The 25,668-nt window shown below is 40.6% G+C and overlaps 3 protein-coding genes across 16 annotated transcripts in view; 1 reads left to right on the top strand and 2 right to left on the bottom strand.

Moving 5' to 3' along the window:
- plxnc1 (plexin C1) overlaps window positions 1–3,353 on the top strand; it is a 64,648-nt gene extending 61,295 nt beyond the window's left edge. For all 12 annotated transcript variants that reach the window (XM_050036229.1, XM_050036226.1, XM_050036228.1 and 9 more), the window contains exons 29-31: window positions 1,886–2,026; window positions 2,107–2,181; window positions 3,218–3,353. In XM_050036229.1, coding sequence (XP_049892186.1) covers window positions 1,886–2,026; window positions 2,107–2,181; window positions 3,218–3,322 — 321 coding nt within the window. In that variant the 3' untranslated portion in view covers window positions 3,323–3,353. The remainder of the gene's footprint in view (window positions 1–1,885; window positions 2,027–2,106; window positions 2,182–3,217) is intronic.
- Window positions 3,354–4,206: 853 nt separating this feature from the next.
- On the bottom strand, window positions 4,207–15,850 carry cep83 (centrosomal protein 83). Of its 2 annotated transcripts, none has more exons than XM_050036230.1 (16): window positions 15,771–15,850; window positions 14,378–14,587; window positions 13,889–14,039; window positions 12,993–13,085; window positions 12,195–12,326; window positions 11,816–12,067; window positions 11,592–11,723; window positions 11,364–11,478; window positions 10,985–11,129; window positions 10,372–10,521; window positions 6,485–6,560; window positions 6,233–6,390; window positions 5,945–6,074; window positions 5,525–5,628; window positions 5,040–5,226; window positions 4,207–4,346 (listed from the first exon to the last, which is right to left on the bottom strand). In XM_050036230.1, exons 2-16 carry the CDS (start codon window positions 14,578–14,580, stop codon window positions 4,209–4,211), a joined length of 2,166 nt encoding a protein of 721 aa, XP_049892187.1. In that variant the 5' UTR covers window positions 14,581–14,587; window positions 15,771–15,850; the 3' UTR covers window positions 4,207–4,208. The 2 variants fall into 2 exon arrangements, with proteins under 2 accessions (XP_049892187.1, XP_049892188.1); XM_050036231.1 differs by lacking the exon at window positions 15,771–15,850 and adding an exon at window positions 15,310–15,655.
- Window positions 15,851–16,692: 842 nt separating this feature from the next.
- On the bottom strand, window positions 16,693–24,957 carry hcfc2 (host cell factor C2). Of its 2 annotated transcripts, none has more exons than XM_050036655.1 (17): window positions 24,727–24,957; window positions 23,946–24,094; window positions 22,512–22,672; window positions 21,659–21,861; window positions 21,411–21,495; window positions 21,206–21,309; window positions 20,750–20,980; window positions 20,452–20,637; window positions 20,166–20,230; window positions 19,139–19,259; window positions 18,810–18,866; window positions 18,659–18,714; window positions 18,445–18,579; window positions 18,101–18,298; window positions 17,719–18,016; window positions 17,556–17,628; window positions 16,693–17,457 (listed from the first exon to the last, which is right to left on the bottom strand). In XM_050036655.1, exons 1-17 carry the CDS (start codon window positions 24,890–24,892, stop codon window positions 17,448–17,450), a joined length of 2,298 nt encoding a protein of 765 aa, XP_049892612.1. In that variant the 5' UTR covers window positions 24,893–24,957; the 3' UTR covers window positions 16,693–17,447. The 2 variants fall into 2 exon arrangements, with proteins under 2 accessions (XP_049892612.1, XP_049892613.1); XM_050036656.1 differs by having other exon boundaries at window positions 20,467–20,637.
- Window positions 24,958–25,668: the final 711 nt, after the last annotated feature.

Below are 25,668 nucleotides of genomic sequence, written 5' to 3'. Positions count from 1 at the left end.
TTTAAAAACTGCATTTTGTGTTTACTTGTGTTATCTTTGACTAATGTTTAAATTTGTTTGATCTGAAACATTTAAGTGTGGAAAACATGCAAAAAAGTAAGAAATCAGGAAGGGGGCAAACACTTTTTCACACCACTGTAGTATGTCGAAAACAATCAGAACATTATGTTGGAAAAACTGCTGCAAAAGTCAAAGTATAGTATGTTGAAAAAAGTCATAGAACATTATGTTGAAAAAAACTGCTAAAAAAGGTCATAGTATAGTATGTCGAAAACAATCAGAACATTATGTTGAAAAAACTGCTAAAAAAAAGTCATAGTATAGCATGTCGAAAATAATCATAGAACATTATGTTGAAAAAACTGCTGCTAAAGTCAAAGTATAGTATGTTGAAAATAATCATAGAACATTATGTTGAAAAAACTGCTGCAAAAGTCATAGTATAGTATGTCGAAAAAGTCATAGAACATTATGTTGAAAAAACTTAGAAAAGTCAGTATAGTATGTCGAAAAAAGTCATAGAACATTATGTTGAAAAAAACTGCTAAAAAGGTCATAGTATAGTATGGCGAAAAAAGTCATAGAAGACCATGTTGTAAAAACTGCTAAAAAAGTCATAGTATAGTATGTCGAAAATAGTCACAGAACGCTATGTTGAAAAAACTGATAAAAAGGTCAAAGTATAGTATGTCGAAAAAAGTCATAGAACATTATGTTGAAATAACTGCTAAAAAAGTCATAGTATAGGATGTCGAAAAAAGTCATAGAACATTATGTTGAAAAAAATTCTAAAAAAGTCATAGTATAGTATGTCGAAAAAAGTCAGAACATTATGTTGAAAAAACTGCTAAAAATGTCACAGTATAGTATGTCGAAAATCGTCATAGAACATTATGTTGAAAAAAAAATTCCTAAAAAGGTCATAGTAAATAGTCATACAACACTATGTTGAAAAAACTGATAAAAAAGGTCATAGTATAGTATGATGAAAAGTCATACAACACTACATTGAAAAAACTGCTAAAAAAAAGTTATAGTATAGGATGTTGAAAAGTCATACAACACTATGTTGAAAAAACTGCTAAAAAATTCATAGTATAGTATGTCGAAAATAGTCATACAACACTATGTTGAAAAAACTGCTAAAAAGGTCATAGCATAGTATGATGAAAAAAATTAACAGAACATTATGTTGAAAAAAACTGCTAAAGAAGTCATAGTATAGTATGTCAAAAAAAGTCATAGAACATTATGTTGAAATAACTGCTAAAAAAGTCATAGTATAGGATGTTGAAAAAAGTCATAGAACATTATGTTGAAATAACTGCTAAAAAAGTCATAGTATAGGATGTCGAAAAAAGTCATAGAACATTATGTTGAAAAAAAAACCTCCTAAAAAGGTCATAGTAAATAGTCATACAACACTATGTTGAAAAAACTGATAAAAAAGGTCATAGTGTAGTATGATGAAAAGTCATACAACACTATGTTGAAAAAACTGATAAAAAATTCATAGTATAGCATGATGAAAATAGTCATAGAATGGTATGTCGAAAATAGTTATACAACACTATGTTGAAAAAACTGCTAAAAAAGTCATAGTATAGTATGTCGGAAAAAATTAACAGAACATTATGTTGAAAAAACTGCTAAAAGTCATAGTATAGTATGTTGAAAATAATCATAGAACATAATGTTGAAAAAACTGCTGCAAAAGTCATAGTATAGTATGATGAAAATAGTCATAGAATGGTATGTCGAAAATAGTCGTACAACACTATGTTAAAAAAACTGCTAAAGTCATGTTATGTCATAAAAAAAAGTCATAGTGTAGTGTCAGGGGGAAAAAAAGTCATGGTATATCTTTACCATTATTGTGTTCCAGTATGCACCAACCAACAAGCTGCTCTACGCCAAAGACATTCCCAAGTTCAAACAGGAAGTAAAGACTTACTACAAACATATCAGAGACCAGTCACCAGTCACAGACTCAGAATTCAAGAAATTCCTGCAGGAAGAGTCGAAGGTAACGTCCATTCACTACTAGATGTTTACAAACTGGTGCGGTGAAGACCAGCAGTAAATGGATGACTGTTTTCTTTTCAGAAACATGAAAATGAGTTCAACGAAGCCGCAGCCCTCAGAGAGCTCTATAAGTTCATGCAGCAATACTTCACTGAGGTCAGTTCTTCTTATCGTCAAGACGAGCTCACACTTTTTCTTTTTATTCATGTTTGTGTTTTTAATGGAGAATGACACTCTTATAATACTAGTATGAACTGATGGTGATGTTGGAGATGCCACATCTGGTTTTGTTGTAAGTACGTTTTAGTTGCAGTTTCATTCTGTCATCCATTTTAACACTTCTCAGTAAAACTGCAGTGGGCGACAAAGTGCCAACTGTCTCAGGTGAACAGATTGACCAGTTATGTGATTTTGGGTCCAATTTTGTCACCAAAAAAAAGTCTTGTTTTGCTTTTCACACCAATTACAAATCTTCAGGTCTGTGTCTGGTGGATGACAGCAAATCCAAATCAGGAAATGTGTAGCTGTTGTGTGAACTACTGATAGAGCGAGGCAGAAATGGATTTCATCTGTAATTTGAATCATAAATAAAATGACACACTATGTATCACAATATGTGGTGTCAAAATTTGTGGGATGTTGACAGCAACGGCCAAGGGTGACTTCATTTATGAAACCGACACAGGAGACACCCTGTGGTGAGGAAATGACATCTTAACCCATCTGATTTCCCTCTGCTTCGTTATCAGGCTGCCATTTCCTGTGTGCGCACAGTAGCACTCTTTTTTTGTTTTTCCAAAACACAACACTTCAGAACATTTCAAGAGCAATGCAGAGAGAATTTTACTTTCATTTTGCATTCTTGAATCATGTGTCACTTTCTGAAAATGTGAGAACAATAGAGTCTTTGCAGAGAATTCCTGAGCAGATAAAACATCTTTATTAACAAGTGGCATTATCTAACAAGGTAAAAAAAAAAAATTCCGCCAGTTGTCTCAATGAAATGAAACATTTTACAGTGTAGCACCACAGTGAAAGGTGTGTTAAGCTGCATGATTTTGGAGGTGTGCACCTGAGTCTTGTGTACAGGCTTAAATGTGTATTGTAATGACAATTGAGAGCCGTGTCTGGAACTTCTGGAATTTTTAATACACCTGCAAAACATCTTACGATAGCTCTGCCTTTTCTACAGATCAAAGAGAAGCTGGACCAAAACGGAGCCCCCACTGAGGTGACAGAGCAACTGCATCATGTTAAAAACTTATTTGATGGACTAAAAAGCTGCTCCTGGGACTAAGCTGCCATCCTGTCACTTATATTAAATAACTCTGACTGACACAGTGAGAGGAGCGAGGAGAACTCCTGCATGCATCATCCCTTGTTACAAAGATGGAGATGAGGTACTGAGTTAAGGAATTATAAGAGGAGCAGAGAGAAGCTGTTCACCTTTTCTGTAATGTCTTGAGTCAGTGGGGAGGTTTGTATCTTACAATTTTTAAAAAAAAAGGCCTTATCGGACTTTTGATTACATCAGGGAAGAAAATCCTGAAACTGAATCCTGGAAGTTTTGGGCCTTGAAGTGAAGTCTGAAGTCCATCACCTGTTGGTAGTTTACATTGTATAAAAGGACCTTTTTTGAATGTAACACATCTGCTGGTCATGTGTCTGAATGTCTTGTTCAATACTGCAGTTTAACATGAAAAACTACTACTTCAAAAACACGTTTGTGCCACATGATGACTGTGTGTGTGCCGGCTCTTCAGTCATGTTGTCAAAACCACACGTTAGGAAAAAATCTGTACATTATTCTAGTATTAACAGCCTGTATAAACATTGTGCAATTCACAGCTTGTAGTGCTTTTTATCAACTCCTCTGAGTAGCTTCAGAGCAAACGTGTGTAAACAACAAACATCTCGATACAAAAATCAAACCCTGAAGATGTCACAGGATTTTTTTTTTTTTTTTAAGGTGCTGAGGCATTTCAAATAACCTGGGGTCACAACATGAGAGAAACATGTAAACTCTGGCAAAATCCATCCTCATCTCTCCATTTGTATGTTTATACACCAATAAATAATGCTTCTATTTTTATAATAACACTGCTGGTGTCTTTGGTGGGACGAACAGGACGCCATCTCATTCTTCCCTTTAAATCCAAGTCCAATGGAGAGTATGGTTGGGGTCAGAGGTCAGGCTGAGGAGTGGAGTCCCTGTCCCTCTGCACCAGAGATCCCAGTTCCTCCAGCTGCTGCTGCTGGGCGCTTTCCAGGTCCTCCAGCCTGCGTCGGAGCAGAGACAGCTCCCTCTGATGCTGCTCCTCCTGCGGCGACAACAGCTTTATTGGCTACATATTAATTCCCTCTCACCCACACAGGCCTCCTTGTGCCATTCACTGTGTTGCATTTCACACAAGCAGCCCTCTTCCTGTGTGTTCATTCACACTGTGGTTAATAGACATCAGCCTTTGGTCACATGTTTCACTGTGGTGAGGCTGATCTGCTTCTACAGATTGTTTCAGATTGCATAAACAACATAAGCAGGGCGTGACCGACTGGCGAGTTTTACTGCTCAACCTCTGCATTGTTGTTTCATATTTGATTTTCTTATTTTCATTTACATATGACTGAATCAGATGTGTGTAACTGTATAATTTGTAACTTGAGTTGCTCTGTGTGCTCCACCTAACTTGTATACTGCTGCTTCATTGAGTGAGCTGACATTTTAGGAATGCCCTTCAACAACCCACACAGAGGAAGTGTGAGCTTGTCACATTCAGCTGTGGGTTTGTGTGTGAGTGAAGAGGGATCAAAAGATTTCATATCTAAACTCAACTTGTTTTGTTGCTTCATTGCATTCTGGTCTATTTCCTGTGGGAGGAGAAATGATCCTTTGTGCTTTTTACATGATAGATTTTTGCCTCTTTTTTTGTCTCAATTCATCTATTTACACATCATTATCATCCATCTAGGCTGATGCAAAAAAAAAAGTTTTATTCACTGCTAGTTACGCTTACTGGTATGTTGGATAAGGGTCCCTCAGACCCCAGGAGGAGGAAAGGGGTGGGTGAGGTCAGGAAGGTGGGACCAGCGCCATAGAGACCCTGGCCACCTAAGAGAAGGCGTCGAAACTCGTTGTGCCGTCGCTGCAGCTCCTTTAACCGTCTGTTGAGTTGAGCTTGCTCCTCTGAGAAAGACGAACGCCTGGACAGAGAAGAGATAGAAGTTATCATCTTGGCCACTATACACCTTAACTGTTAGCTCAACATGCCAAGGTGCTAACAATGGCAACAGTGCTGACAAGGCTAACAGTGTTAACCTGGGGTCGCTTAGAGCTCCTTAAAATTATACTGTATGGCCGGTTAAAAGGAGGACAAAAAGATCTACTTTGTGAGCACCTGAGGTTTTAAGTTAATTATAATAAAGTAATTAACATAACAGTTTCAGGCAGGTCAATTTAACTGTATTATTTCATTCATAAAATGAGAGATCTGAACTTTACTTTTTGGCTGCAGCAGCTTCTAGTTCCAGCTCTTCTATCCTGGCCTCACGCAGCTGGATCTTATCCTGCAGTCTCTTCTCTTTGTTCTCTGTTAGCGTTTTCCTCTGTAAAACACACACACATTATCTGTAGGTTCCAGTAAAACAAATTCAAGTCTCTTTTAAGACCATTCAAATGTTACAATATTTAAAATGACGGTGTATAAGCAAGGGGACACCCAGACATTATCATTGCTGGAACAATGTGTAAAACGTAAAATAAAACCAGAGTGCAAATCCTTTCTGACATATATTCAATTGAAAAAAGTACAAAGACAACTGATACACGTTTTTTGTAAATATACACATTAGTAATTTGATGCCTACAACAAATTGCAAAAAAGTTGGGACAAGTGAATCAAAAGACTGAGAGCAGCAGTACCTTCTTTTGGGCCACCGCTGCCCTCTGCAGTTTCTCTTTAACCTGAGAGTATTTCTGCTGCAGCTCTGCCTCTCGCTCCTGCAGCTTGTGTTTCTCCTCCAGCCACTCAACCCGACGGTCCTCCACCAGCCTGGAGGAGGAACACACGTGGAGAAGCAAAGGGAAGAAAAAGAAAGTGTTTTAATAAAGAGGGAGGTCATTGAAGCATCATGTTATAAAGTAATTATCTACCCAAAATAAAGAAGTGCTGTTCAGCTGGTTTATTTGCAGACAGACGAGCAGGTGTACCTCTCTGCCTCCTGCTGGCTCCTTTCAGCCTGGGCTCGGGCTGACCTCAGATCCTCCCTGAGATCGTCCAGTGTCTCTTTCAGTCGCTGGTTTGTCTCCATCAGGTCATTTTTAGAGTGGGACAGTGTCCCTAGCTGGACACTCAGTTCCTGGTTCTGCTGTTGGGTCAAAAAAAACAAAACAATTATTTACATTTATGTCAACAATACAAACTCCCCTGGCTGTGCTAACTGCATGACAAATAACACTTACCTGCTGTAGGTCAGCAATCTGTGCTTTCCGTCTCTCGAGCTCCTCAAGCTGTGAGCTCTGCTGCTGCAGTTTGCTTCTGTAAGACAGAAAACAGTCTCATTAATCAGGGCACTGGATTCCTTAAAGAGCACAGAAATTAAATTAGAAGCCATCACACAGAAAGCTCATTTCAAGTTTCTTCTTCCGTGGTAATGATGCTCTCATCATACTTATCAAACAGGTCTCAGGTGGTCAGAATCAGTCATATAACATCTTCCCCTTTAATATGTGATATGGGTGTTCCACAGGGTAGCATCTTGGGTCCCTTACTCTTTCTACTGTACATCAATGATCTTCCTGATGTGTGCAGATACTCCAATTGTCTGCTATATGCCGATGACACTGTCATTTTCCTCTCTGACACAGAGCCTAATATTGTAAACTTTAAACTCTGCTCTGATCTTGGTATCCTACATGACTGGTTGAATGCTAACCACTTAACTATCAATGTCAAGAAAACGGAATGTATGTACTTCCACTCGCCCAAGAGATCAATATTCATCTCAGACCCAATCCACTTTGCTAATCAAAACCTATCCATCACAGAAACCTATAAATATCTTGGAGTATCTCTCAATTCACATGTCACCGTAATCACGTTCATTATTTAACAAAGAAACTCAACCAGAAACTGTACGTATATACCAAGATCAGACCATACCTTACCAACGTCATCTCTAATACGTATCTACATGCAGTCATTCTCTCAACAATATCCTACTGTCTCCCAATCTGGTCCCTCACCACAAAAGAAATTACTGAACCAATAGCCAGACTGTACAATAGAGTTTATAAGATCCATGGCAAATTTCCCCTCTGGACTCACCATTGTACTGCACTTTCAAATTTGAATGCCTTGACCTTTCAGAACTACACAAATAATCAGGCTATTAAATTTTATCATTGGATACAAACAGAAGTCCAAACAAACACGCTCAACCCTCAGAAGTATGAATGGGTGCTGAATCCTCAATAAAAAATGTAAAAAATGTGTACAAAAGGTACAGGACAGCACTCCAATTATAATGTTTATTGCCACACGAACGTTTCGGGTGAAACCCTTCCTCAGCGTGCACAAGCAACAAAGTGAATGCATCACACACAGGTGTCACTTATCAATAATCAGGCTGACGCAGCAGCTGCAGGTAATGGCAAGAGAAGAAAAAAAGGGACCCAACAATGTATCCCTTCTTATATCAACACAAACAATTAAGTAACCACAATAGTGATATTTTTTAAACACTTATTCAACAATGAAATGCATCTCAATTTCTAAGAATTCCAAGCTTTTAACATTTTTAAACAAAAAAACTGAACAGGCAAATGTCTGATTGTTTTAATACAGTTTCATTGTTAACCTGTAGGCCTGTTAGTCCAGAACATTTTTACAAAAAACATTTTTACAAAAAACAAGTTAGCACCAACTCCTTATTCAGTCCCTTTGGCTCTAAAGTGTCAAGGAAATGAATCCAGAAACATTCCTTTTGCAAAAGGATTTTATCCTGATCTCCACCTCTAGGTGGAGTCTTAACTGCCTCAATGCCCATATATCTGAGATCAGCTGTGGTATGGTAGTAGCTATTAAAATGTCTGGCTACTGCTGATTTAGAATCATGATTACGGATAGAACATTTATGTTCACAGATTCTAGTTTTTAGTTCCCGTTTTGTTTTACCAACATAGTACAGATTGCAAGGACACTTCAATAAATATACAACAAATTTAGTGTTGCATGTTATTCTACCTTTGACTTTCTTACCAGTTTTAGGATGTGAGAAATAATTTTCTCTGATCACATTTGGGCATTGAACACAATTGAAACAAGGAAAATTGCCATTAGGCACACTGGACAAAAAATTATGAGAAGGTTTTTTTGGTAAAACGGATCTCACCAAATAGTTGCTCAAATTGGGCTGCCTTTTAAAGAAGAATCTTGGTGGCTCTTGAAAAGCTCTTTGAGACACAAGCCAAGGAGCTCTGTAATAATTTTGTCTCTAGAGGTTATAACAACACTCTGGTTGAAAACACCATGGATAAAGTTCATCAGATCCAAAGGAATGTTTTGTTTGAGCCGAAAGAAAAAGTTCTTTCTAACTCAGTTTCAATGGTGTGCACATATAGCCCTATTTCCAGTGTACTCAAAAAGGTTGTAAATAATTATTGGTATATTCTGAAAACAGATCCCGAAATTGGAAAAGCTTTGAGATCCGTTTTACAAAAAAAAAAAAAACTTCTCATCATTTTTTGTCCAGTGTGCCTAATGGAAATTTTCCTTGTTTCAATTGTGTTCAATGCCCAAATGTGATCAGAGAAAATTATTTCTCACATCCTAAAACTGGCAAGATTATGAAAGTCAAAGGTAGTTGTTGTATATTTATTGAAGTGTCCTTGCAATCTGTACTATGTTGGTAAAACAAAACGGGAACTAAAAACCAGAATCTGTGAACATAAATGTTCTATCTGTAATCATGATTCTAAATCAGCAGTAGCCAGACATTTTAATAGCTACTACCATACCACAGCTGATCTCAGATATATGGGCATTGAGGCAGTTAAGACTCCACCTAGAGGTGGAGATCAGGATAAAATCCTTTTGCAAAAGGAATGTTTCTGGATTCATTTCCTTGACACTTTAGAGCCAAAGGGACTGAATAAGGAGTTGGTGCTAACTTGTTTTTTGTAAAAATGTTTTTTGTAAAAATGTTCTGGACTAACAGGCCTACAGGTTAACAATAAAACTGTATTAAAACAATCAGACATTTGCCTGTTCAGTTTTTTTGTTTAAAAATGTTAAAAGCTTGGAATTCTTAGAAATTGAGATGCATTTCATTGTTGAATAAGTGTTTAAAAAATATCACTATTGTGGTTACTTAATTGTTTGTGTTGATATAAGAAGGGATACATTGTTGGGTCCCTTTTTTTCTTCTCTTGCCATTACCTGCAGCTGCTGCATCAGCCTGATTATTGATAAGTGACACCTGTGTGTGATGCATTCACTTTGTTGCTTGTGCACGCTGAGGAAGGGTTTCACCCGAAACGTTCGTGTGGCAATAAACATTATAATTGGAGTGCTGTCCTGTACCTTTTGTACACATTTTTTTACTTTTATCATTGGATACAAAACAATAACACGTCTCCAGCACTCAGTGATCTAGTTCCAAGATACAACATAGGACAGGAACACATCACTAGATCAGTCTCCCAAGCACATATCCCAGCACCAGCCTATAAAAATAGTTATGGTCAGAGATCATTTTTTCACACATATACCAAACTCTGGAATGAGATCCCATATCATATTAGAACAATAACCTCTGTTGTACATTTTAAACAGGCATACAATGGAAGGATACACCTGCAACCATTGACTTAACACATAATTTGTGTGTACTTCATTCAAGTCCATGCCTCTGTATATGTTCATGTTGCTGTTTGCTTTTATGTTTTTGTTAGATGTCACTGTTTTTGTGATAAGTTTCTGTCTTTATGCGCTGCAGAACAGGAACCTGCAGGGAAACTAAGGCTTTCCCACCATGTAACACAGCCAACCACTGACAGTGATGGCGCCTATGTGCAGTTTTCTTTCATCTAAATTTGTTTCGGCAAATTAAGTGTGACCTGCATTGATACTTGGACACTATGCACATTTTGTATTCCATCTTTTTTTTTTTGTTTTTTTTTTAGATAAAAGAACTACACCTATAGCTAACTATAATGTCACCACTTGAGCTGGTGGATATTAGATGAAGAATGAGCATGTTGATCTGTGCTGGCTGTAACCGGTTTTTCCCTCTGACTAAGGCAGCTGTGTAGATTTTGAAACACTCAACATTCAGTAAAAAGCTGACCTCAGGTTTTGCAGTTCCTTGCGGGCTGCCTCCTCTCCATGTTGGGCCCTACGGAGGCGCTCTTCCAATTCCTCCTTCTGGGCGTTGTCTGTAGCATCCTGCAGCGCCCTCTGCTGTTCCAGAGCAGCGAGACGGTTCTCCACCTCCAACCTAACAACAGCAATTGCAATTAAATTACAGCAGAAAAGACAACAACAGATGAGTTGGTATTCATTTTCTGATAAAGTCAAAAATTGTTCATTTCCTACAGTGTTATCTTTATTCCATGCAGCTCACAGTGTGTGCACAAGCAGTGATTACACTGTGTTAGAGACTCCTGGCTCTGATTGCTTGTCTTCATTCAGGTGCAGAGGTTTCTTGTAAATGCTATAAGGAGCACTGGGAGGAGCCAGTGGAACCTGATTCTATCACAGCTTCATGAACTACTGTCAGGATATAGTGACAGTTTCATCAAATATGACAAAAATTGAACCTTTAAATCGTCCACTTTGCTAGAATGATTGATGCCATCTCTCCATCATTGCCAGGGAGTCAAACCTCTTTTTTTTTTTTTTTTAAACTGCCACCAGGTGATGGATAGCAGTTACTGAGATAAAGCAATGGTGGTTCTTACTTTTCCTCAAGTAAGGCCACAGTTTTGCGGAGCTCCTCCTCACGGGCAGACTGCACCTTCCTTACCAACTCCCTCTCTTTCTCCATCAGAATTTCCTTGTGCCGCTCCATCGCAGCCTGCAGCACCTCAATGTCTGTCTGCAGACCTGAGACACAGGAGTTAGCATGAGAATCTATGGTTGATACACTGAAAAAAATGACTGAGAATCCGTATTGTGGAGACAAATGATACATATAATTTGAGATGTGAAAGTCTGGATCAGTTGATGAGGTTCATTATAACATAAAATCTGTTGCTGGTAATATGTTTAATGTTTACTGTGGTTGTGGGAGAGAGAGATGGATGGGTGTATGTCTGTGTGTGTGTGTGTGTTGCATACCATCAATTTGCCCCTGCAGTGTGTCTCTCTCCCTCTCCAACTCCCCTTTAGAGCGGGCACACTCCAGTTTGACATTGGCGACCTCCAGTTTATGTGAATGCTTCAGGCTTTCAATCTGAGAACCAGAAAAAACTTTCACTGAACCTGACATGGAAACCAAGGCAGCGCTGTGTAATGATTTTACAGTCAATCAAACATCTCAGAGGGTGGGGTCAAAGAGCAGGTTACCTGGGAGGTGAGGGAGATGACCTCTCGCTCAGCTTTGTGCAGTCGTCCAGTGATCTGGCTGTTCTGCTCGTGGGTCTGAGTAAGCTCGCTCTCCATCCGCTCCAGCTGCAGACGCAACGACTGACGCTCTGCCTGTCACACCAACAACCAATCAGATCCGACAGTCATAAAAGAAAGATAAAAGATAAAGCAGAAAAAAACAGCAGAGCATGCTGCTGTCTCACCTCCAGCGACTTCACGACAGCCTGAGACTCCGTCAGCTGTCTGATCTGGATGCGTTGGACGTTCTCGGCCTGCTGGCCCGAGTTTTCTCTCTGGGCGTGGAGCTCGGCCACCTCTGCCTCCAGGCCCTTCAGCCGCAAGTGGAGCTGGGCTTTCTCCCTCAGCAGAGCCTCCACTCGTTTCCCATCACGCAGTACATCTGAATCCTGGTACTGAGCAACCAGGTCCTCCCTGTCCTTCTCCAGACGAGAGATCTGGAAGGGGATCCTTTAAATTAAGTTTCTATTTTTATCATCAGACACAAGTGTACACAGCAACAACTAGAATATAAGTGAACAGCATTTACAACCGAAATGCTGCCCAACCAAACAACAAACCTACCTCTGCCTCATAGCGGATCTTCCTCTCTTCCAGTATGTGAGCATGCTCTTCTCTCTGGTGGTCAAACTGGGTCTTGAGAAAGGTGACCTCATACCGCAGCTTGTTGTACTCAGACCTGTACTTTTCTGTTTCCTACAAAGAACCATGAGTACACACATTAGCTCCTAATCAGTGAGTGAGGAGAGAGGGAGGAGGAAGAGAGGAGCAATCAAGCAGACAAAATGTAAATTAGCACGAAAGCACCTACTTTTAAATGATTTTCAAAAGGCAATCAAATGTTAATCTCTTGACCGTTGCTATGGACTTAGTAGTCACAGCTGCTGACAATTTAGAGCTGCCATTTAAGGGTAATACCAAGGTTTTTCCATTTTCATTTTGCAGCTGTTTTTTCTTGTATTTCACTGTTTAGTGTTTTATATCTGTGCTGCATTACATTGTGGCTTCCTGTCAATTGTGCTGACTCCCAATAAATCCCTCAAAAATCAGTTAGTACATTCACCTCTTTTGTTATAACACATCTTTGTTAGGCAGAACAACTATTTGTGTCAAGCTAGGTTAAACACTACTAAGTTTAAATCCTAAAATGTTGAGATATGTGATTTAATCCCTATGCATTACATAATGACAAGAGAAACTGTCAACAAGAAATAAAGTTTACGTAAATGGGTAGCAGCTGCATCACTGCCACCATTGTTCCCTCTGTCATAGGGACTGCAGTCACTAGTGGGTGTTACAACAAAGAAAATATATGGCACTATGGTCACACATAGCAGACCTACGATAAAGAAACAGACTGACCTCCTCCAGTTTACTGAACCTCTCTCTGACTGGAACCTCCATTTCCTGCTGCACCTGAGCTCTGAGCAACTCCAGCCGCTGAGGGGTCATCACCTGGTCAACAGACACACACAAACATATTTCTTCAGAGAGTCAGATGTTTGGTTACATATAAGCAAATTTAAGGATAACTGGAATTACCGCCTTGCGGCTGTATGCCTCTGCATTCAGCTTTGACCTTCTGGATATAAAATGTCATCACTTTATCATTACTTCCTTTTAGACATATGTGTAATTTTGAATACTTGAGTTATGGCCAGAAACATGTTTTGTAAGGTCACAATGACCTTTGACCACCAAATTCAAATCAGTTCATTCTTGAGTCCAAGTGATCGTTTGTACCAAATTTGAGGAAACTTCCTCAAGAACTTCTTGAGATATCTATTTCATGAGAATGAGATGGATGCAAGTGGTAGTCATAATGACCTTGACCTTTAACCACAAATTCTAATTAGTTTATCACTGAGTCCTAGTGAACGTTGGTGCATTTTTTATTAAAAATGTGTCCAGTTATATTTGAAATAATGCATTCATAAGAATGAAACAGACAAGGTCACAATGACCTTGAGGTATGATCTATGACCACCAAGACCTAATCAGTTCATCGTTGAGTCCAGGGGGACGTTTGTGCCAAGTTTGAAGAAATTTCCTAAAGGCATTCTTGAGATATCACATTCACAAGAATGGGATTGACGGTCAGACAGACAACCTGTAATCATAATGCCTAGCCACGGTTATTGCCAGTGAGGAGGCATAAAAACAAAAATCTCAGCCACACCTGACACGAATGTGTTCTTTTGTTTTGATTCATTGATTCATTTCCACAAGTTGCATTGTGTGAGATTTCCGCAGTTTACCTGCAGTTTCAGCTCCTCCGCTTCTCTGGTTTTGTCGAGTAGCTCTCCTCGGAGCTCCGCCAACAGCAGCTGAAGTTTCTCCTGCTGAGTCTGTTTGTCACTCAACAGGCGCTTCAGTTCACCCTGCGCGCGGGTAAACTCTTCCTGCAAGCTGCAACAACCAGGGCTGAGACTGAGCACAATGCCGTACCAACATATACATGGAAAACTGAAGCAGAGTCAATGTTGATAAACAGAATTAAGTACACATTACAATTCAGCTCTCTTATTACTACACACTTTGTCCTATGAAAATATAGCTGATGTCAGTGCGATTGATGATATGTGATGATGGAGAGAAGGTTTCTTCTTGCTTTTTCTCTACACTTGCAACCATATCAATGATATCTTTTCTCCAGGGCTTGACTCAGTGTGTCTCCCATAATTCATACACAATATAAAACAAAAGGCAAGGACTGCCAAAGAATAAAAAAAGTCAATCAGACATACCTGGCATGTTCAGCCTTTAGTGTCCGGTAGTTGGTCTTATAATTTTCACACTTTATCCTCTCATCGATTAGCATCTTCTGCAGCTCCATCTCTGCTCCCTCCAACCCAGCAGACAACCCCAGCATGGCTGCAGACCTCCCAATCCCAGGCTCCAGATTTTGAAGGAGTGGTGACGACTGGCCGAGAGCTGAGGAGGTCATCATCTCACCTCTGCAGGAAAGAGCCAGAGACAGGAGGATGTAAATAAAAGCTGGGTGAACAAGGGAAAGGAATTGCTGTGTCTGTGTCCGAAAAAAGGAACAGCAGTTCTTTAGCTGTGGCAAGAACTGCCCTCACTTTCTCTCAAGTGCGTTCAGGTGCTTTGAGAGGGCAGAAATGAGTCCTGGCGTTGTTGTCAGTTAGTTACCATGGTGGCTTTGAGAGGAGTCCCCCAGCTACTTATTAAAATAACAACCTCAGTCAAGGCTCTGAATCAATCTCAAGTGATTAGTCAGCTCCAGTCCCTGGCTGCTGGCTCTGCTGTGGATACACAGTCTGTGATTGCAAACCACTTAAGCTACTTAACATCAAGCATCCTGTCTGTCTTTGAGGAGAAATTCGGACCAATGTCACTCTGTCAGAATACATGAACACAGTTAACTTCAAAATACTATCAATACACCACAGCACAAACTGTAGTTTCATATGCAGTCTAAAACAAATCCATACCTTAGAGTCAAAAAACAAAACCAGATGAAGAGTATCTACATAGCATTAACATTATTTAACGTTATGTGCACGGGCTAAGGTTTGTTGTTATCGTACTACCTTAAAATACAGCCTAACTTAACATTAACCCAATGCTTCACCACAGACACACACTAGTCTAACGTTAGCCTCTATTTAACAGTTGCGGACATGTCATAATTTAAGAGTAAACACTGCAAACTTACATCTCAAATTTGTCAAAAGCATGGAGATGTTTTTAAATATCGCGCTCTGTGTCTCGCGACTTAATATGCTAACTAGCTAGCTAGCTACTTTAATGCGTCCGTTATCGGACACTCCTTGCTTCTGGAAATTTCCTTGCAAGGTCAAGGCGTTGTACTTAAACTAACACAAGTAGTCATTAGCGTGACTGGGATAAGCTTTTGCAATGAAAATACTAACGATTAACATCTTAAATCTCAACGAATTTGCCGCAGCAAGCTAAACGGCTACTTGTAAGCTAACTAGCTAGCTAGCTAGCAAACAGGTACCAGGAACTGTAGCTCGAAGACGTGGCTAACGTTGTGTACCGCACGGCGCATTTCTGGGGTTCAAACATCGACTTACGGCCATATAAAGTTAAGTTAAAGTAAACAACAACATTTACTTTACAGACTCGAGCAAGTGGATACCAAAAACCACGTACCTTTTGTTGAACTCTGTCCTGCTTTCTGTTTGCTTTGCTAGCCAGCGCTAGCTAGCAATTCTGCAAACTACAAACTGTGGGATCATGGGACTTTTTTTTCCCGAAGTGCATTTCTCTCGTTGAGAAAGACAACATTCACAAAACCCTCATTGGCACTTTCACACTGGATCTATATTTCTGTGTGCATATTTATATAACCACAACGTCTCTAACTACTGAATATATTAACGTATTAACTGATACATCACATGTGTGAGCCTGAAACTGCATATGGACTGAATATATTAAGCATATATGAATCCTTAACCATATTGTATTTAACCAGTGGTTACTAGTAACAAGTAGCAAAGTGAGCATACTTGTGTAAACACCTTGCTCACTTCATGCGTGTGGACATCAGCTGAGCAGATGCAAACTATGCAAGACTCCAGGGACCAACATGCACCTACATCAGTATGTACGAGGTGCTGTAATAAACTGATGTTGAACTTCATCATACTAGGAATCAGTCCACAGCTGGACACCCACCCTTTGCCACCCAAGAAGGTTGAGGCACATCTCTTACAACTACAAAAATCACTAGGTAGCTGTCTTCAGCCCACTTCTGTAAAATCCAGTCCAATGATAATACACTTTCAGATGCTCATTCATCATTGCATCTTCTATGGAAGAGAGCAAAATCATGGAATCGTCTTTTAACAAGAACACAAAGAGATGCAGCACAGGTTGGAATGATTTGAGCTCTGGATAACAATCTCTCCACCTGTTCCTTTACCGCAGCAGTCATAAAGGTCTGCAATAATCCAGAGTCCAGACATGATGGAGGAGGATAGGGAAGATAATTATAAGACTTCTTGTCTGCCACTTAGTGAGCTGGTCAAACCAGAGACAATAACAGCGCTAACACAAATCTCTCTCTGTAATATCTGTAACATTTTTGATGCCTTTTATTCATATCAGAAACATTAGTAGTGCTCTGATCTTTGGTCGCAGTCAGAGCCAAATTTCTGAGTTGGGACAGATATTTTAAAACTAAAAACAATGTAAACAATCTAGTGGTAATTATAATAAACAAATGTAGCAAAATCATAAAACAACATGTGCTATAGAGATGTAATGGATAATAAAAACTGTTTGTGGTAACATAGGGTTGTATACAGTGACAAACAAGTTAACAAAGATCTTATATCAATCACATCAAACAATTTAGTTATAAAACAACAATAACATTCCACTATGTAACCTCAGTGTGTCAGTAGGATTGTAAAAGTGGTCCACCACGCCAAAAAGGCTTTTCTATTTGATGACTGGCCCTGAAAACATCTTACCACCTGTGTTTCATTCAAAACCATGACATACTGTGTAAAGCAGCATCAGTGGCTGTTTCAGTAAGCTCTAAGGCACATTCAACCTCTGGAGGGTTTTAAATCTAAATTCATACTTGTAGTTTGGTGTACATTGTATTATTACATAAGAAAACATCTGCTTAACTAAAATAGCCATGAGGTCAAGCTTTCTATGAAAACCTATTTACAAAGGGAATAATTAAATATATAAAAAATAAATTAACAAAACTATTTATGAAATATACAACATTTGAGTGGTGTCCATTGCCATCTTCCTGAGTGCACGTTTTTTTTTCTTTTCCAAAACCTGTCGTCACTGGTCCAAACATTTTCAGCTGGAGCTGCAAAAAGAAAATGAAAAAGCAAGAGACAATTTCATAAAAAATTGCGATCTAGAAAGTGAAAATGAACCCAAATCATGAGAGGTTACTGTGGTTACCTGTCAGCAGCGTCCTGGTCAGCCTCAGCAATACTGTCAGCTTTGGATGCAGACGCTCGCAATTTACTGGGATCTAAAAAGACAGAAAGAGGACGCTGAATCAAGATAAAAATATATATAATGTGACAAAATACGCAACTGAAAAACACTTGAGGTCCTCCACCTTGAATCCAGCGGATCTGCGTCGCTGGGCCGTAGCCCTGCTCATTCTTAGCAGCTATGCGGAAGACGACAGCTGGCCGGTTGGAGGCGGAGCAGTCAATCTGAGCATTATCCAGGTGGGTGGAACTGACCAAGCAGGACATCTTGGTGCCGCGGTAGATCCTGATGAAGGCCATCTGACCCGGGCGCTCCGAGCTGGTGGAGCGGCTCTTCCTCACCGCCATGTACATGGAATACTCGAGGATCCGGCCCGATGGAGAGGAGGGAGCCTCCCACGTGATGTGGACCGAATCGTTGGCCTGTGAAGAAAAAGGAGTATTAGGAGGAATGTGAAGAATACAGAAGTTCGTGCTTAATCTATTGGAGTATCCTCGATATGTCACCTTAGTGATCTTGACAGCAGAGGGCGCTCCAGGGAAGCCAGGTTGGCAGGTCTTGAACTCGCTGACTGGGCTGAAGTCTCCCTGGCCAAAGCAGTTGATGCCTGCGACTCTGAACCTGTAGGTCTGACCTGGAGACAGCTCCTGTTTCTCTCTGCCCTGGTAGTCCTGAGGCCCTGGAAGCTTTCTCTGGGGGAAGGGCTGATGGGAAAGCAAAGGATTGATAGAAGGCGCACGGGTGAGAGGACAGGAATGAATAGCATCTTCATTAAGTCAAAATCAATACCCATCTTTTCTCAATCATTCTTTCATGAATGAAACGGTACAGACGTTGTTGTTGTTTTTACCTCTTTAGTATTTGGTTGCCGGCTGCTGATGGCTGCAGTCGCCTGGTCACTGTCAGCAGGTAGAAAGTAGTGGCTGACCTCCGAGTAGAGCGATTTGAACACACCAACATCGAACCACACTGATTCATCTGGACTCTGCCGATGAGAGTTTACAATCTTAGTTTAGACCGAGCCAAATGAGAGCTAATAATTACTGTTCAGGAGTGTATCTGACCTGATGTGCCTGGGCGTAGAGATCTGTTGTGCTGTCAGCTGAAACAGGCTGTTTCTCTGTAAAAGCCAAGGAGAACCCACAGTTAATTTCACTTCACAACGTGCTGCAGTCCGGCTCATCACTGACATTTAAGCTTGAGTATCATCATTACCCTGCTGGTGTTGATCTGAGCTGCTGACCTCCATTTCTGACATCTCCTGTCCAGAACCTACAGCCAACACACAAATAGAGAGTGCAGCAGGTCAGTGGATCAAAGCTGAGAAACTGCAGTAACACTTAAGCTGGGTAGAGGAGACAAATCAGATTTGATGGGGGCATTTCAGACTGAACAGTAAAAGCGTGCTGTGTGTTGTCTCCCTCACGCTGTGTGGGAAATAGAGCAACAGAAATAACTGAAACAATACATTTATCAACATCCCTATTGCATCTTTTATTGGCCCCAATAAGCACACAAATCAATCACTAGACAACAAGACTTACCGCAGCGTTTTGTGTCAGAGTCCTTCTCTGTCTCTCTCCCAGCATTCCTCCCTCCTTGTGCTTTAGTCTCTGCTGAGCTGTTGGGTGATTTTGCTGCAGCTTCTTGCTGTGCTGAGGCATCCTGAAATTCAGGGAGAAAACCTAAGTACATGACTTATTTCTTCTAAAACGGAAGCACCCTGTTTTGATATTAAACACAAGGTTTTATTTCCAAGCCAAACCACGGTGAATTTTTCACAATTCTTTTATCAGTCCCTCCAGGATTTCACAGGCCTTTTATGGGGATTGTTGCCGTACAAAATACCTAATTTTACAGCAGCTTTTCGAATGATTTAACTATCTGCACATCCTGACCGCAACAAGACGGCCACAGGGTCACTCTTTCTGAACACAGCAGCTACCTTTAGCAGAGGTCCACAGGAGGACTGGCCAGGACAGCACATCACGTACAAAACGTGTTTGTCAGTCGATTTGGTTTGTGGTCCACCACAATGTTGAACACAGTTCAAAACAGTTAAGCCCTGCTTTCTTGCAGAACATCAGGAAGTAGCCTTGCACAGTCTTAAGCAGTATTTTTTGTTGGTAAATGTGAGATGTCAATGTCAGACATCACACGTCTGCATCTTCACAAGCAGAAACAAGGAAGTGAGTTTGGGGACGTTAAGCAGGGGGACTGATATGACTAGGGTTGCAACGGTATGAGATTTTCACAGTAAGATAACAGTCTCAGAAAAAAAACTGCAGTTTCACTGTATCACAGTATTACAGAATTATCATTACTATCAGTCAGAATGACCCTTTAAGGAATGAAAATGGAAGGGTTATTTTTGGTTGAACAAATAATGGAAGTATGTGTATAAAGTCTGATATCAAATTCATGGGTTTCATTTTCATTCATTCATTCGTGGTTGGTCTGCTGGTAGACTGGATATACCATTCAGTATATCTAATGCTAAAACAGGAGTGTGTTATTACATGTAACAATCTTTACTTACAGATTTAACCATGTTAAGTAAGTCACATCTACCTGAGCTGATGCTTTCGCTTCTTTATTAGTGGTTTCTCCAGTTTGAGCTTGAAGGGACTGGACATCTGAGAGAAGAGAGTTAAGCAAAATTTCACCAGAGAGCCAAGAATGTGTTTAGAAAGTTCCCCACCCTGATAAACATGCCACAGATTCTTTCAGTTAATGTATTTTTCAGGCAGTAAAATTGCTCTGTTTAATAACCTCCATTCTTCTACTATTCCAAGCTGTGTCCTGAGCCTCTCCTCTCGTCACTGAGGGGATAGCTGAATATGTGCACTCTTCATACCTGCAGAGTCTTTACCCTTCGAGTCCAGTCCATCTGTTCCAGTTGGATCGACTGGCTTGGCTGGCGGAGGTGCAGGCTGGATCTGAAGGATGTAGCAGTCTGCTGCCGCCAGAGGGCGCCATGCCACGTGAAGCATGCTGACTGTGGATTTGATGAGTAGCACTGCCTGTGGGGTGGCTGGCCGATCTGAGGACAGAATACAGAACATATTGACGAGCTGTATTTGCTTTTTTTTTTAAGCACAAAAACACAAAAAATCACTTGAAGCGTCTCCGAACAGCTTGCTCCCAGTTCTCACCTGTCTCCAGGTACCAGAGGTCCTTGCAGCAGACTTGGTAGTTCCAGCTCTTTCGGTAACCGTCACGACCGCTCCAAATGTAAAGCCTGGACCCAACGGTGGCGGCACAGTGGCCGGCCCTGGCTTTGGGTCTACAGGCATACGGATCATCACTTTGGGGTCCATGGCTTTGCAGCTGGGACTCAATATCATCCTGCTGCTCTGGGCCCAAATCCTGCCAGCTCATAGTGTCTGTAACAGGAAAAAAAAGGCTGCAGTGAACTTGCTGGCCTCTGAGCGATGGGCTGAATAAAAAAAAAAAGATGCATCAGAACTTTATGTTTCCTGTGGTGCTGACGAAACCTGATGTTGAAACAGATTGACACCACATTTAGCAAAAACTTAACCAATAAAGATGCTCTCTCTGTGTGAAACCTCTGATAAGAGCGTGGGATATCTTTAGAGAAATGCACAGACCTAAGTTGAGTACAGTTAAGGAGTCACTGCAGATCCATTCAGTTCCTAAAGCACTGTGTTTGACCGATTCTGGCACAGGAACCCAGCCACCGAAAACATACATCCTGCAGACAGACGGACACACAGTAGTTTGTAAAAGACTAGCCAGTTCAGGTGTCGCATACACACTAAACATCTGCTGCTTCGATTATGACGGATCTCTCACTTGTTTCCAATGACATTGGCAGAGTGAAGGCTTCTGGGGAGTGGTGTGGAACCCCTGGTTTCAGGCATCGACCAAACCATTGTGTCTGAAGAGAAGAAATGATAATGATAAGGAAGTTGCAATACATACAAAAACTCAAATAAGCCTACCAGTTTTGTGGTCAATTAAAGCATGCGAAATGTTTCAATTTTCCTCTCTGAAACTTTATGATAGTCAATATTATCTGTCACTAAAAAAAAAAAACCTACCGAGATCAAGCTGCCAAAGGTCGTCTAACCGGCATCCTTGCATCCCTCCATAGATGTAGAGCTTCGGGGAGCCAAGGCCAGTGTATGCAACCGAGGTGTGGGACTCCCGTGCTGAGGGACCACCACCCTTCGTCTCTGGTATGCTCCAGCCTCTTGCCCCGGATAATGACTGCAGCTCCAACTCATAGAGGTCACCCATGTATCTAAGATGGTAGATAGTCAGACTCATTTATGCAACTGTCTCTTAGATAGAGGTTATTATCAAACTGCACAGTCTCCACGCTGGTGAGCAGGGATGTTTCATTAAATTAACTGTGGGTGTGCACAGAGAGCAACATGATCAACAAGCCACTGGAGTTCATTCTGGAATAAACACTAATTAAAAAGTTATACTATAAACTAGAGCTGAAAAGATGAATCAAAAGGAAGGTAATCTGCAACTGTTTGATAATAGATCATTTATTGCAGTCATTTAAAGATAAAAAAGAGAAATATTCTCTGGTTCTAGCTTCTCATTTGTGAGGATTTGTTCCTTTCCTTTTTCATATATCATTGTAAAGTTTGAGTTTTGCTATTGTTGGACTTCCAAAAACAAAATTATTAACTGAAACATAATCGGCAGTAGGACAATAATCCTTAGTTGCAGCTCTAATTTAAACACTAGAGGAGCACAGGGCTCGCTGAATGTCCGTAAGAAGTCCCCACAACTACCCCCACTCAATATTCACAAACAAATCTAACCAAAAACAATCAGTTTGCCCTCTTTTCATGCATCTCTGAAAAACCCAGTGTAAACAAACGCTTTATCAAACACTATGTTTCTTGTATGTATCACTTGTATGTAGCACACTACCTTGGTACATTGCCGTTGGGGTCTTCACTATCATTGGCCAGCCCTCCAAACAGGTAACACTTGTTACCCACAAGTGTGAGGCTGTGTCCAATCCGAGGGCAGGGGGGCAAGCCATTCCTGGGTGCTCTGGGCTTCAGCTTCTTCCACAGCCAGCGACTAGCCTGAGCAACACAGAGAAAACGTCAAGATTTAATTAAATTACCTTCACAACAGCAACTGGGTTGGAATTAGTGGTGGGCGATAAAACGATAACATATCGTCTCGCGATAAACACTTACGCGCTGTCGATAGAAAAGACGTTCGATATAACGTTCGATAATGTTACTTATTCTGTCAGGAAAAAAGACAAGGAAAGTTACCCTCAGAGTCGGGCTGTGCAAGGTTGGGTTGCCAGGTCCACTTAAAAGCCGCGACTTTGGTCTTGTCTTTTTTTGTAAAGTCGCTTACAAATATTGGTAGTCACAGGTTGCGGTTTTTTGGGCTTGTTTCTAAAGTGGAGTTGCTTATTTGGGCTTGCTCTCCAAACGTCGCCTTTCTCTACATATACCCATCTAATAAGTTATTTAAACGCATGATAGTATGTCGGACTACAGGATATTTCCACAGCTCCACTCCCTCTGCCCCTCTCCTTCTCCGCATAGGTGAATGAGACTTTTCACATTTAAATCGCACGATTAATGGAGGTTCTTTAACTATTTCACTGACAAGTGGGCGAAATATGGAAAGAATACAATTAAGATTTGTAGAAAGAGAGAGGATTGAAAGATTGGACTACAACAGGAGGATGATTCAAAGGCAGTGTGCAGATTCAGATTCTGTGTGAAATATGTACTCACCATTCAGATCTTGTTCAGCATACCAGCACTGTTACAGTGAAAGTAAAATGGCTCGTTATATGCAACTTCTTACTTTCATTTTCATTCATTCATTTATTCTTTCCACGTTTTTGGTCGGCTAGTTGGTTTGGTAGAGCTCAAGGGCAGTAAATATAATATATTTGTACAGTAATTTTGGTTGCTGGTCCTGGTTGCTTGTTTCTCTCCTAAGATCTGGCAACACTGAAGACAACACAGCGTGGAGTGAGTGAGTGAGTGAGTAGCAAGAATGAGTGCGGATAGCGAGGAAATAGTCGAGTAGTAGTTTTTATACCATCTTGTGTAAGTTCATTTATTTGAGTGTTTTCTAATAGTTGTGCTGACATTACATTTTCCTCCGCGTGCCTTGACTGATGACTGTGATTGAAATCAGAAGAAAGCTACTGAGTTTAAAATAAATGTATTTATTTTCTCCTGGTCCTTATTTCAAATAGGTCATAAAAAATGATTGATAATTATCGTTATCGATCAATATGAACCAGCTATATAGTCATATACTTTTCAGCCATATCGCCCACCCCTAGAAGGAATCACCACTTATGAAATGTAAATACATTACCTGAAGTTCATAGAGACTGTTGGTGTACTTCCCAAACTCCACCATGCCGCCAAAGACAAGTATTCGACTGCCGTCACAGACGAAGCCATGGGCAGCACAGCCAGGTGGGATGTCACCCCTCACGGCAGGCAGAAACCACTGCTTAGAGACTGGAGGAATGGGCACATGTCAGCTGTTGCATAAGGCAAAACATCTGGGTGGATGCTGCCTTTCAGACATTTTATACACCCTGTTTGGAAGCATCTTTTACAAGAAGAACTTTCTTTGCAGTAGCACGACCTCAAACACCACTTCAGCTGCAGTAAAAACATAATGACCTTTAATGCACAATGCCCTCGTCAGCATAACATTGATACAGTATCTTGTACTGTACTGTGCGCGTTACATATTCAGTATATGTAAAACTACATTTAACTGTCACACTTTTTGTTACCAATCTGTAATTGTTACCAGTTAACGCAACAAATAACATGGCGTTCCCACCATGAGCTAACGGCAAGGCACGTAAACAATACGTTAACGAAACAACCGTGTTACGTTGAATTTCGGAGGAAAATAGTAACTAAAGCTAAATAGTCAGCTGAAGTTACACTGTCCAGTTCAAGTTAACGGCCACTTTACCAACACCCATAACAACGAAATGATGCTAAAATGGTGGAGGGCCTCTTAAAGGGACATTAAAGGTCGTGGTAAAGGGCTGGTTTGGTTTTTTCAACCCCTGCGCCTGCTAAAAACATTAGCCGCTAACCTGCTAGCTAGCGTCCAGCTAACGTTAGCTCACCAGTGTTGTAAACATGGAGGTCCTCCGCTATCCCTTCGTTTCCACCACCGAACACGACAATCAGCTCCCGTATTGCAGCTGCACGGTGTCCGTGTCTGGACCGCGGTATCACCCCTGAGACCGAATTAACTTTTCTCCATTGCGGCTCCTCGGTACCAGTAGTCATTTTCCCGTAAGGGAGGCTGAAGTTTGGCGCTGTTGACGTTTCAAAGATGGAGGCGGGACTAGAGGCGTGGGCGGGGCTAATGAGGTATCCGGAAATTCAATCAGAGAGGCGGAAATATAACAGATGTCTCACTCTGACTTGTTTACCGAGTAGCAAAATTTAAAGGAATGTTGAAAAAACGCAGAAAACTATTTGCTGAATCTGCCAGATAACGCTGATGATGTCACCAGGATCATCTCAGCTTGGACTTGGAAAATACACATTAGGAAAGACTGTGATGGCAGTCTTACAAAAGAGGGATATGGGTAGGAGAATGACCAATAGAGCCATGTTTTCCGATCAGTTGCAAGATATCAAGGACACATCAGCTGTTGACATGACCTTTGAGCCCACATTGACAGGCACACGATAAACAAGATAGTTCATAGTGCAGAGTTTGTTGAAACATATTTGTCTAACAGTCCATCTCAAACAGTGAGGACACCTCACTGTCAAAAATGGCTCCCTATGAATATAAATAGAGTTATAAACTTTGCCTGGTAACTGATAATTCAGTTGCTTGTCACATAGTGGTAATGTCTGTCAGCTAAGGTCAGGTGCTTCATTGGATTGGTTTGCCCTCACGGGAGTTTGCAAATCGAAATTTTAGGCAGAACACACAGTAAGTCATTGTTGTTTGATTCGTCTTCTCAAACATAGACAATCTTTGGAAGTCCCTTCGCTTGTAAACTGACTGTCACTGAGCCTCTTCTCTTTAAAACCAGAACATCAAATCA

The sequence above is a fragment of the Epinephelus moara genome, chromosome 23 (assembly GCF_006386435.1).
Source record: "Epinephelus moara isolate mb chromosome 23, YSFRI_EMoa_1.0, whole genome shotgun sequence".
Classification (NCBI taxonomy): domain Eukaryota; kingdom Metazoa; phylum Chordata; class Actinopteri; order Perciformes; family Serranidae; genus Epinephelus; species Epinephelus moara.
The sequence above is the reverse complement of the archived record's forward strand: the minus strand, read 5'-3'. Positions and strand labels throughout refer to the sequence as shown.